The sequence below is a fragment of the Monodelphis domestica genome, chromosome 1, assembly GCF_027887165.1.
Source record: "Monodelphis domestica isolate mMonDom1 chromosome 1, mMonDom1.pri, whole genome shotgun sequence".
Classification (NCBI taxonomy): Eukaryota; Metazoa; Chordata; class Mammalia; order Didelphimorphia; family Didelphidae; genus Monodelphis; species Monodelphis domestica.
Window position 1 is genome coordinate 521,394,503 of NC_077227.1, and position 13,410 is coordinate 521,407,912.

The 13,410-nt window shown below is 36.0% G+C and overlaps 1 protein-coding gene across 3 annotated transcripts in view; it reads left to right on the forward strand.

Annotated features, from left to right (window-relative positions):
- Positions 1-13,410, forward strand: part of LCLAT1 (lysocardiolipin acyltransferase 1) — a 291,808-nt gene that overhangs the window by 133,950 nt on the left and 144,448 nt on the right. Inside the window, exon 6 of one of the 3 annotated variants that reach the window (XM_001380662.5) lies at positions 6,898-10,734. The exons of the other annotated variants lie outside the window; for them this stretch is intronic. Coding sequence (XP_001380699.1) covers positions 6,898-7,400 — 503 coding nt within the window. The 3' untranslated portion in view covers positions 7,401-10,734. Of the gene's footprint in view, positions 1-6,897; positions 10,735-13,410 lie in introns of those variants that run through there. 3 annotated transcript variants of the gene reach the window in all.

The window sequence follows — 13,410 nt, forward strand, 5'->3', positions numbered from 1 at the left end:
ATAAAAAGGGAGGGATGGAGAGGGGGGAGGGGGAGGGAGCATAAAAAGGGAGGAGCTAGAAAGGGAAGCATATCAAGGGAGGGGACTAGGGGCACTGACCTAAAGTAAATCACTGGTTCAAAAGGAGATAGCTAAAGAAGAAAGGTCAGAACTAGGGGAAGATATCAAAATGCCAGTGAATCCACAAATGACAATCATAACTTTGAACGTGAATGGGATGAACTCACCCATAAAACGTAGACAAATAGCAGATTGGATTAGAACCCAAAACCCTACCATTTGTTGTCTTCAAAAAACATATATGAGGTGGGTTGACACTCACAAGGTTAGAATTAAAGGTTGGAGTAAGACCTTTTGGGCCTCAACTGACAGAAAGAAGGCAGGAGTTGCAATCATGATATCTGACAAAGCCAAAGCAAAAATAGAGCTGATCAAAAGGGATAGGGAAAGTAAATATATTCTGTTAAAAGGGAGTATAGACAATGAGGAAATATCACTAATCAACACGTATGCACCAAATAATATAGCATCCAAATTTTTAATAGAGAAACTAGGAGAATTGAAGGAGGAAATAGACAGTAAAACCATATTAGTGGGAGACTTGAACCAACCACTATCAAATTTAGATAAATCAAACCAAAAAATAAACAAGAAAGAGGTAAAAGAGGTGAATGAAATCTTAGAAAAATTAGAGTTAATAGACATATGGAGAAAAATAAATAGGGACAAAAAGGAATACACCTTGTTTTCAGCACCACATGGCACATTCACAAAAATAGATTATTCACTTGGTCACAGAAACATGGCACTCAAATGCAGAAAAGCAGAAATAATAAATGCAGCCTTTTCAGATCACAAAGCAATAAAAATAATGATCGGTAAGGGTACATGGAGAGCCAAATCAAAAATTAATTGGAAATTAAATAATATGATACTCCAAAATCAGATAGTTAGAGAAGAAATCATAGAAACAATTAATAATTTCGTTGAGGAAAATGACAAAGGCGAGACATCCTTTCAAACCTTATGGGATGCAGCCAAGGCAGTACTTAGAGGAAAATTCATATCCCTGAGTGCATATATTAACAAATTAGGGAGGACAGAGATCAAGGAATTGGAAATGCAAATCAAAAAACTTGAGAACGAACAAATTAAAACCCTCCAGAAGAAAACCAAACTAGAGATCCTAAAAATTAAGGGAGAAATTAATAAACTAGAAAGTGACAGAACTATTGAGCTAATAAACAAGACTAGAAGCTGGTACTTTGAAAAAACAGACAAAATAGACAAAGTACTGGTCAATCTAATTAAAAAAAGGAAAGAAGAAAGGCAAATTAAAAGCATCAAGGATGAAAAGGGGGATCTCACCTCCAATGAAGAGGAAATTAAGGCAATCATTAAAAACTACTTTGCCCAACTATATGGCCATAAATATACCAACCTAGGTGATATGGATGAATATTTACAAAAATATAAATTGCCTAGACTAACAGAAGAAATAGTTTTCTTAAATAATCCCATATCAGAAAAAGAAATCCAACAGGCCATCAAAGAACTTCCTAAGAAAAAATCCCCAGGGTCTGATGGATTCACCAGTGAATTCTATCAAACATTCAAAGAACAGCTAACTCCAATACTATACAAACTATTTGACATAATAAGCAAAGAGGGAGTTCTACCAAACTCCTTTTACGACACAAGCATGGTACTGATTCCAAAGCCAGGCAGGCCAAAAACAGAGAAAGAAAACTATAGACCAATCTCCCTAATGAATATAGATGCAAAAATCTTAAAATAGGATACTAGCAAAAAGACTCCAGCAAGTGATCAGAAGGGTCATCTACCATGATCAAGTAGGATTTATACAAGGGATGCAGGGCTGGTTCAATATTAGGAAAACCATCCACATAATTGACCACATCAACAAGTAAACCAACAAGAACCACATGATTATCTCAATAGATGCAGAAAAAGCCTTTGATAAAATACAACACCCATTCCTACTAAAAACACTAGAAAGCATAGGAATAGAAGGGTCGTTTCTAAAAATAATAAACAGTATATATCTAAAACCATCAGCTAATATCATCTGCAATGGGGATAAACTAAATCCATTCCCATTAAGATCAGGAGTGAAACAAGGATGCCCATTATCAACTCTACTACTTGACATTGTACTAGAAACACTAGCAGTAGCAATTAGAGAAGAAAAAGAAATTGAAGGTATTAAAATAAGCAAGGAGGAGACCAAGTTATCACTCTTTGCAGATGACATGATGGTCTACTTAAAGAATCCTATAGATTCAACCAAAAAGCTAATCGAAATAATCAACAACTTTAGCAAAGTTGCAGGATACAAAATAAACCCACATAAGTCATCAGCATTTCTATATAATTCCAACACAGCTCAGCAGCAAGAACTAGAAAGAGAAATCCCATTCAAAATTACCTTAGACAAAATAAAATACTTAGGAATCTATCTCCCGAGACAAACACAGGAACTATATGAACACAACTACAAAACATTTTCCACACAACTAAAACTAGACTTGAACAATTGGAAGAACATTAACTGCTCATGGGTAGGACAAGCCAACATAATAAAAATGACCATCCTACCCAAACTCATCTATATATTTAGTGCCATACCCATGGAACTTCCAAAATTTTTTTTATTGATTTAGAAAAAACCATAGCAAAGTTCATTTGGAAGAACAAAAGATCAAGGATATTCAGGGAAATAATGAAAAAAAATACAAAGGAAGGGGGCCTTGCAGTCCCAGATCTCAGACTATATTATAAAGCAGCAGTCACCAAAACAATCTGGTACTGGCTAAGAGACAGAAAGGAGGATCAGTATAATAGACTGGGGGCAAGCGACCTCAAAACAGTATATGACAAACCCAAAGATCCCAGCTTTTGGGACAAAAATCCACTATTTCATAAAAACTGCTGGGAAAAATGGAGGACAGTGGGGGAAAGATTAGGTTTAGATCAACAACTCACACCCTACACCAAGATAAATTCAAAATGGGTGAATGACTTGAACATAAAGAAGGAAACTATAAGAAAATTAGGCGAACACAGAATAGCATACATGTCAGACCTTTGGGAAGGGAAAGACTTCAAAACCAAGCAAGAAGTAGAGTTACAAAATGCAAAATAAATAATCTGGAATACATCAAATTAAAAAGTTTTTGTACAAACAAAACCAATGTAACCAAAATCAGAAGGGTAGCAACAAATTGGGAAACAATCTTCATAAAAACCTCTGCAAAGGTTTAATTTCAAATTTACAAAGAACTAAATCAATTGTACAAAAAATCGAGCCATTCTCCAATTGATAAATGGGCAAGGGACATGAACAGGCAGTTCTCAGCCAAAGAAATCAAAACTATTAATAAGCACATGAAAAAGTGCTCTACATCTCTTATAATCAGAGAGATGCAAATCAAAACAACTCTAAAGTATCACCTCACAGCTAGCAGATTGGCTAACATGACAGCTATGGAAAGTAATGAATGCTGGAGGGGATGCAGCAAAGTAGGTACACTAATTCATTGCTGGTGGAGTTGTGAATTGATCCAATCATTATGGAGGGCAATTTGGAACTATGCCCAAAGGGTCATAAAAGACTGTCTGCCCTTTGATCCAGCTATAGCACTGCTGGGTTTGTATCCCAAAGAGATAATAAGGAAAAGGACTTGTACAAGAATATTCATAGCTGCACTCTTTGTGGTGGCCAAAAATTGGAAAACGATGGGATGCCCATCAATTGGGGAATGGTTGAACAAATTGTGGGTATATGTTGGTGATGGAATACTGTTGTGCTAAAAGGAATAATAAAGTAGAGGAATTCCATGGAGACTGGAACAACCTCCAGGAAGTGATGCAGAGCGAAAGGAGCAGAACCAGGAAACCATTGTACACAGAGATTGATACACTGTGGTACAATCGAAGGTAATGGACTCCTCCATTAGTGTCAATGCAATGTCCCTGAACAATCTATTGGGATCTAAAAAATACTATCCACAAGCAGAGGATAAACTGTGGGAGTAAAAACACCGATGAAAAGCAACTGCTTGACTACAGGGGTTGAGGGGATATGACTGAGGAGAGACTCTAAATGAACACTCTAATGCAAATACCAACAACAGGGAAATGGGTTTGAGTCAAGAACACATGTGATACATGCGTCGGCTATGGGAGAGGGAAAGGTGGTGGGAGGGGGGGCAAGGAGGGAAAAAAAAATGATCTTTGTTTCCAGTGAATAATGTTTGGAAATGACCAAATAAAATAACGTTTAAAATTTAAAAAAAAAAAAGAAATAAAGGTATAAAAGGGATACAAAATACAACCACATTCCCAAAGCTAATCTCCCTGTTCAAAAACCCCACTTACCACCACCATGGTCTACAGCAAGTACATAATGCCAGGAAGTCATTGGGCTCCTGGGAAATGCGGTTTTTAGGTTAAAAGATTTCCAATTACACATTATGCTTCTTGACCTCTCTAAAGATTTGATACTTGATAGCACCCTCTGTAGGGTACTCTCTCATTGTAGTTTCCATGACGTTTCTATTTCTTGATTCTTCTTACCTATTTGCCCCTTTTTTAGTCTCTTTGCTGGATCATTATCCATAAAATACTTCATAAATTCTTATTTCAAATCATATTCCTTTTTGCTGCCTCACTTTATTTGTAAACTATGCCAAACAAACTAACTTTTCTGTTAAGGAAGATTGTGATTTGCTCAGTTAAAGTACATAATCATTGTCTTCATGATTTGCACAAAGTCTGGCTAGAGCCCTCTATGAGTATGTAGTGTAGAATAGAGAACTGAGTTTGGAGCCTTCAGTTCTGGCTTTGTAACTCCTGCCATCTTGGGCAATTTACTTACTGCAGATCTTAGTGCATCTTGTTTTCTTATTTATGAAACAGAGAGTTGGATTGAATGTCTTCATGTTCCCTTTGGGCTCTAAATCTACAAAGGTTTCAGATACAACCATGTTTTTTTTCTAGAAAGAAGACCATGTTTACATGGTATTTTACTAATTTCTTCATCATCAAACTTCTGTCATAGTTTTATTTTAGGTCCTTTTTGGTAGCCAAGAGGTGACCAGAAATGGGTTTTGAAAGGTGATACTAGCAGAGCACAAGATCTGGCAAGGTTTTAATCATCCTTCCTTTGCTTTGGTGTGTATCAGCTATGGGAATACCTACACTGATAAAATCATGGAGCCTTTTTTCTCCTTTAATTTATTTAGTCAATTTAGAACATTATTTCTTGGTTACAAGAATCATATTTCCCTCCCTTCCCTTCCTCCACCCTTCCCGTAGCTGACACACAATTCCACTGGGTATTACGTGTCCTTGATCAAAAACTATTTTAATGTTGTTGATGTTTGCATTAGGATGTTCATTTAGAGTCTATATGCCCAATCATATCCCCTCGACTCATGTAATCGAGCAATTGTTTTTCTTCTGTTTCTACTCCCACAGTTTTTCCTCTGAATGTGGATAGTATTCTTTCTTATAGATCCCTCCAAGTAGTTCAGGATCACTGCATTGCCACTAATGGAGAAGTCCATTACATTTGATTGTACCACAGTGTATCAGTCTCTGTGTACAATGTTCTCCTGGTTCTGCTCCTTTCGCTCTGCATCATTTCCTACATCACTTCCTGGAGGTTGTTCCAGTTCCCATGGAATTCCTCCAGTTCATTATTCCTTGGAGCACAATAGTATTCCATCACCAACGTATTCCACAATTTGTTCAGCCATTCCCCTATCAAAGGGCTTCCCCTCATTTTCCAATTTTTGGCCACCACAAAGAGTGCAGCTATGAATATTCTTGTACAAGTCCTTTTCCTTATTATCTCTTTGGGATACAAACCCAGCAGTGCTATGGCTGGATCAAAGGGCAGACAGACTTTTAGCTCCCTTTTTGCATAGTTCCAAATTGCCCTCCAGAATGGCTGGATCAAATCACAACTCCACCAGCAATGAATTAGTGTCCCCACTTTGCCACATCCCCTCCAGCATTCATTACTTTCCATAGCTGTCATGTTAGCCAGTCTGCTAGGTGTGAGGTGATACTTCAGAGTTGTTTTGATTTGCATCTCTCTGATTATAAGAGATTGAGAACACTTTCTCATGTGCTTATTAATAGTTTTGATTTCTTTGGCTGAGAACTGCCTGTTCATGTCCCTTGCCCATTTATCAATTGGAGAATGGCCTAATTTTTTGTACAATTAATTTAGATCTTTATAAATTTGAATAATCAGACCTTTGTCAGAGGTTTTTGTTATGACATAGAGCCTTTAAAGAATTGACCACAATAATATTAATATCCTTGGCAATATATTCCAGTTTCACTGAACATAATGTTGACAGGGATGACTATGGCTTTGTGTCATTTCCTTGCTTAGCACCTTGAGGAAATCTTATGTAGTGTATTAAAATAAAATAACTTTAGGTAAAGTTCTTTTGTGTTTATAATACCTGTTGAGCCTATTATGTTTTTTTCTTCCTGGTAGTTGGCATAATAATATTTAGTTAAAAGGCAGATGAGTATGGATTAATTTTGTTCTATCCTTTTTACCACTTAGTTTTAGGTTTCTGGATTGTTATTCCTATAGTTGAGTTTCATTTTTATCCCACTCCCCTGAACCATCAGTTTTTATGATGATCAATAAGAAGAAAACAAACTAAAAATGATAAGTAAATACTGATCAAGCAACCATGGACTATTATTATTTATAGCCTGTGTTTCTTTCTTCCTCTTTTGTTAATTCTGACATGGTTTTTAATGTTTTCAGGCCTGCTGTGCAATTTAATCAGCATAATTAGAAAAGTTGACTATTGCTTTATCTTTGCTTATCTTTTTCCAACCTAGGTAAAAACCTTGATGCCATCCATGACATCACTGTGGCATACCCTCATAACATTCCTCAAACAGAGAAACACCTCCTAAGTGGCAACTTTCCCAAGGAGATCCACTTTCACATCAACAGATATCCAGTAGAAAGTCTACCAGAAACCAAGGAGGAACTTCAAGTCTGGTGCCACAAAAGATGGCAAGAGAAAGAAGATCGACTCCGTATGTTCTATGAGGGCCCAAAGAATTTTTACTTCACAGGGAAGAGTGTGATTCCACCTTGCAAATCAGAGTTTAGGGTACTAATGGTCAAATGGATGTCCATCCTGTATTGGACCTTCTTCACCCCTGCTATGTTTATTCTCTTATATTTCTACAGCATTGTTCGGTGGTATTTTTTAATTATAATTCTCTTTTTTGTGCTACAAGAGAAAATATTTGGTGGACTAGAAGTCATTGAACTTGCATGTTACCGATATTTACATAAACGACCACGTGTAGATGACAAGAGAAACGATTGAGAATACAGGATTCACAGGCCAGAAACTTGATTTTTTTAAAATGTTCTACATACAGCCTTTGTAAACTGAGATTTTTTTGCATGAAAATTTCAAATTTTTCTTACTTCCATCATTCTTTGTTAAAGACATTTTGCACTTGATTTTGTGAAAAGGAAAAAAAAAAGATGTTGCTCTATATGAAAATAGTTTTTAACCTCAGAATGTAATTTTAATATTGCTTCAGCAAGGAGTTACAGTGGTAAAATAATTCTTGCTGGATTATTAAACAATCATTAGGCTGTTAATAGGCAGGGTACCCAATGGATTTGTAAACTCCAATACTATCATCCAGCCAAATTGTGTAGCCAAAGGAGATAGATCTGGGACTTGTATCCCCTAGCACAAATCAAGTCTCTACCCAGAAGAGTGGAGGTAGGTCACCTCACTTATTCATATGAATTGTATCTTTTTTACATTTTCCTCTATGTTGCCCTAACCACCCTTTTCCCTATAGCTGTCCTCATTCTAGCTTCCTTTTGGTGCCTGACTGAAACTCCCTGCCCTGCCTCTATATTAGTCACATGATTTGACAACCAATCAGTACAAAGAACCTGATCATTCATAAGAAGTTCCTATTTGGCTTTTGGTGACCCTCAGAGTGAAGAATCATATGTTCCCCTTTGCCCAAGGAGGGAACCAGGTCTAAAAATAAACAGAGGCTTACCAACTTTTAAACCTCAATGTGAATTTTACAATGAGAGATTTTGCTGGTTTTCATATCTTCATTTTGTAGTACTTCATTTTCTTCTCATTGTTATATGATTGGTGCCAGTTTTTCTTCAGTATATTGATAGTTGATACCTTTTGGTCCCAATATGAAAAAATATACGTTTTTTCTTCCCCATCTCTCCCAAAAGCTAAGTACAATCTGAAATGATTATAACAAATATGGATTCTCAAATATTTCTGAAAGCCTACAGTAAAGGGAAGACTATGTTTTGTCTCTCTGTGTAAAAATCTACTTAGCCCTTTAAAAAAAAAAAAGCTTTAAACATAGGTAATTATGAGCAATAGCCAAAATTACACGACAAAAGAACATCATATCCCTGACAATTCAGACTACTTAGTTAACATTTTTTTTTGTTCTGGACAGTGGCTTCTATTCTAGGTTTTAGCTTTGTTTTGCAATAAAAGGGGTGTACATATAGTAAGCTTGGTGTACTGAACAGGTTCTTTTGCAGGAAGTACCCATTCAACTGGAAAGAACATTGCTAAAAAATCATTTTTGTTAGAAAGCAAAGCATATTAACTATGTCTCCTATTGGAAAACTGACCTATATTTATCTATCCCCTGCCCTAAGGGAAGACAGCTGCTTTTAATTCTCTGCACTTAGCTACTAATTAGTTATTACATACATGTGCTGAAAGCCATCTGTTTAACTTCATGGCTTTTTGTTTTATTTGGGGATTGGAAGGAAGTTAACCTTTTTCCATTATAAAAGTAGTTTCTAATTTAGGTTTTTCTCAGACTTCCTTTGGCTATATTTAGAAATCCAAAAAGAGTTTGACAATTGGGACTGCTCTGTTATAGGTGTGAAGAAAAAAAGGCTCTACTTCTGTCCTGAAGGTAGTTATAATATAGTTTTTATAAGCTGAAATCATAGCTACTGTTCAAAGCTATGAAGCTCTCTGTCCAGGAAACATTTTCTGTCTAATCTGATGCACTTTCAATTTGAACCTTGAAAAGGAAAACATTTTTTTTTCCCACAGAAAACATCTTTAAGACAAACTCTAAGGCCCCTTTCTGGGGTTCAGAATAAGATATTATAGACACCCCCACACCAGGGAGAAGTGGTTTTTACAAGGCACTAAGAGTTACAAATGGTGACCCTTGGGGTGGAGTGGGTGGAGAGAAAATGAAATAAACACTTTTTGTCTTGAGAAAGCAGCTTCCACTTCCTGCTTTGAACTGGAAAAAAAAACAGTTTTTTTTTCTCAGACATTTTTCATCTTTTAAAAAGGTTCTTTAAATATATTTTTCAAAATTTGTAAAGCAATTAGTACCTGTTTGTAATATTTAATTGCTTAGGGGATGACTCAGAAAATTTAATATGAAAATGGCAAAGATGTATCCATATATCTTCAGTCCTTTACATCTTCCATAGCCCTCTACCTTGGTGCTCTAAAAGAAAGAGAGCTCCTTCTCTCCTGGCTGCAGTTCAATTCAAAGATAATAATCTTTTAATCTATGGAAAGTATACTTGACAGCCTTGGAAATTATTATAATTTAGTTGTCCAAATGTTCAATTTTAAAATTGCCATTCTGTGAAATTTTAAATAAATAAAAGTCAGCATGTTTTATACAGGGCATGGACCATGATTTCCTCCAAGACCCATAAGAAGAGTTACTAATTAAGTAAGGATCTTTTTTCCAGACCTGAGTGGATTATCAACAATGACATATGACAGTATACCTCATTAATTTGAACAGTCATTAAAAGTACATGGTAAAAGATGATCATTTGTGAACTGTAAGGAGCAGGGAGACGTGTAAGAAAGACCTCCTTTTTAAGGCTTCACATAAAATTGTATATATCACTTTGTTAGTCAAATTCAGAATACAAAAATAATAGCCCACTTCTACTTAAACTATCTTACAGTTAGGTTGATTGGAATATGGAGTCGCTCTAACAATAATGAATCAGAAGCCTTAGTGCTAAGGGGCAATTCTGTAAGCTGATTGTTCATAAAAAAATATATTGGAGATGTGACCTCCTGCTTTCTTTGCTCAGTCTCTAAGCTCTAGTCCCAACAGCCATACCCTTCTGCACTTTACAGCAGCAGTTCCACTAGAGGAACTTGTTGGTGAATTGTTTACATTTCTTTGAATGAACGACATGCTTTTAGTGCCTTGGTTAAGGGTCTGGTTTAATTTCAGGTATTTCTGCACTATGTCCCTTAGACAAAGGTTTCTTTTTATTAACTCATGGGGGGAAAAACGGTTTAGGCCTACGGTCTCTAACTATTTGTTACTATTGTTGGTAAGCATCACTTCATGGCAACATTTAGGTAATAGCTTAAATCCAGGGCATTTATTGGCACATTTGTGAGCAGTGATATAGGATGCATAAAGGAATTTGCTGATGACTGTTGCCTTCACTTTAAATTTTGATTTCAGAAAGAGATTTTTGCTTTTTGATAGCTTGATCTTGTAAGAAGAGTTTTATGAAAAATATGAAGATATGAAAACTCACAGAATTGCCTTAGTTTTCATCATCCATGAATATGTTAAGATGTTTGTGAGTCATGTATCAGTGATGTATCATACATCCCAAAATAAAATGGAATACTTAAACTGTGTATGTGTGTGTGTGTGTGTATGTGTGAGAGAGAGAGAGAGAGAGAGAGAGAGAGAGAGAGAGAGAGAGAGAGAATGAGAGAGAGAGAGAGAGAGGGTGGATATTTCTGATTTGTCAAATGTGAATTATAATCTATGAAAGATTTCTTATCATTCCATTTTGTTTTCCTATATATATCTGGCCTGAATTTTTTTTTTCAAAGAAGACAATCATTGCTGTTAAGCCTTTCAAAAACTCTCAATTCAGTTCTGGAGCAGATTGTATTTTTAAATTTTTCCCTTGACATCCTTATTCTTTTTAGCAACATAACTACATGTAACTCATACTCTCGGATTTTTCTTTCTTTCCACCTTGTCAAAAGTAATTTCATTTTTTAATGAACTTATAAACATTTTATGATATCTTGCATGAATTGACTCCCAATAAGGATAATAACTAATACTTAAGCACTTTAAAGTTTGTTAAGGCACACCACATTTTATTTACTCATTTGAGCCTCACAACCACCCTGTTCTACAGGCATTTTGTCCCATTTAGTTTTATTTTGATATATGCCAACTAGTTTTTAAAGGTTTATAATGTTATCTAGGGGACTGACTTTAAGTTCAAATCCTGACTCACTCCTTTTTATTTTATTCTCTATTATATTTTCCATATATCTTTTTTTCCTCTATTTTGTTTTCTATATAGAGTGTCACTTTTATATTCCTTAGGTGCTACATCTGGAAAATGAGAATAGTTGCCATTTTCAGTTGTATCTGACTCTTTTAACTGTAATTTTTTATATTTTTATATATACATACATATATATGTGCATATATATCATCTCTCTTGCTGATTTCATCTCACCTCTACAATTCACCTTCTTAGCATTCTCAGTGCTGACACCCCAATTCAAGCCTCTTTCCTGAATCATCAGAATACCCTAAATGGCCATCATTCTTCCTGCCTTTCCTAAAAGCTCCATCCATTGTCTCCATCTCTTTCTTTTTTTTTTTAAGACCCTTACCTTCCATCTTAGAATCACTACTGTCTATTGGTTCTAAGGCAGAAGAATCATAAGACCCAACTAGGAAGTAACTGAGGCCAGGTTTGAACCTAGGACCTCCCATTTCTAGTCCTGACTAAATCCACTGAGCCACCCAGCTGCCTCCCATCTCTTTCTTAAAGCACTTATCAAAATAAGATGGAAGAAACCTTAAAGGCAATCCAAACCCTCTCACTTTATAGATGGAGGAAAACCAAAACCCAGAGGGGAAGGGTGATTTGCCCAGGGTCACCTAGGTAGTAAGTGTCAGAGCTGGAATTTGAACCCAAACTCCCTAACTCCAGTCTACATGCTGAGGTTGGGGGTCTTCTGAAGAGAGGGTTAATTCTGGAAATCACATTAGCCGCTTGCCCTGACATTTAGATGGATTTGAGTATTATTAGGGTGTTTCTATCATTTATAAAATTTCCATGAAACTAATTTGGGATCTAAATTGAATTAGTTACTGTGTTTTAGAGAGTCCAATTCCTTCATTTTCTCATGAGGAAATTGAGGTCTAGTGAGGTTAAGCACTTTCTTTAAAGCCAGAGAACAAGTTAGTTGCAAAGTGGCAATGGCAGCATGAGACTGCACTTCCTCTGATCACACAGGGTTGTGCTCAGCATCTGCCCTTTGGCACTGTTTCACTTTTTTGCTGGGATAGAGCACTGCACTTCAAGTTAGGAAGATCTAAGTTCAAATCTTGCTTCAGATACTTAGAAGCTGTATGATCCTAGACAAGTTACTTAACATATATCACCCTTATCTGTAAAATGAAGCTAAGATTAAATTCTAAGGTACTTTGAGAGATGTCATCCCCTCCTTAACATCCTTAAACACATTTAATGATTCCCTATTGCCTATGATATACAGCCCAACCAGATGCCTTGGTATTGCAGTCAGGATGTTCCAGTTTACCTTTTCACTTACTTTCCTTCCAGTGTTTCCCTTGCACAAAATCTACATCCTTTTGCATGGGCAGTCACACTCCCATAGAATGTCCTCTCCCCTTGTCCATCTATTAAAAGTACCTGCTGTGTGCCAAGAACTGTTCTGGTTCTGGAAGTACAAAGACAAAAATGAAACTTTCTAACTGCAGCAACAACACTGAAACAGAAATATTTATGAAATAAATAAAAGGTAAGGGAAGGTGGAGGGAGACCCTAGCATTTAGGGAGATGAAGGAAGGCCCTGTGCAGTGATATGCCAATTCACTGGGACAAAACAAATTGTTGACATAAAAGAAAAAAATGACAACTTTTTACCTCTTAAAAACTTAATATAAAATATGCCTTTTTGCTTGAATCATTTGCTTAAATGATTTTGCAGAGATTGTAACATTCTGACATATTTTAAATCTTATTGTGAAATAGATATCATATTTGACGATTATTAAGTATACCTTTGATGGACAGCCTTATTTACTCAAGTCTTGCCTTGATTTCTATAGCCTATAGGATGTCAGTGAGTTTTAAATCAGGTTAATTTCCAGGTTTCTCAAATAAATTACTTTAGCTTCCATGATGTGTGGTGTACATAGCACAGGGTCATATTCCATTTTTAGTTGAAAGTTTTTGTAATTTAAGGATAGCTCTGTCTCAGTTTATCAATATGTTTTTCAGAGTTCATCATTCCCTCAATAGGG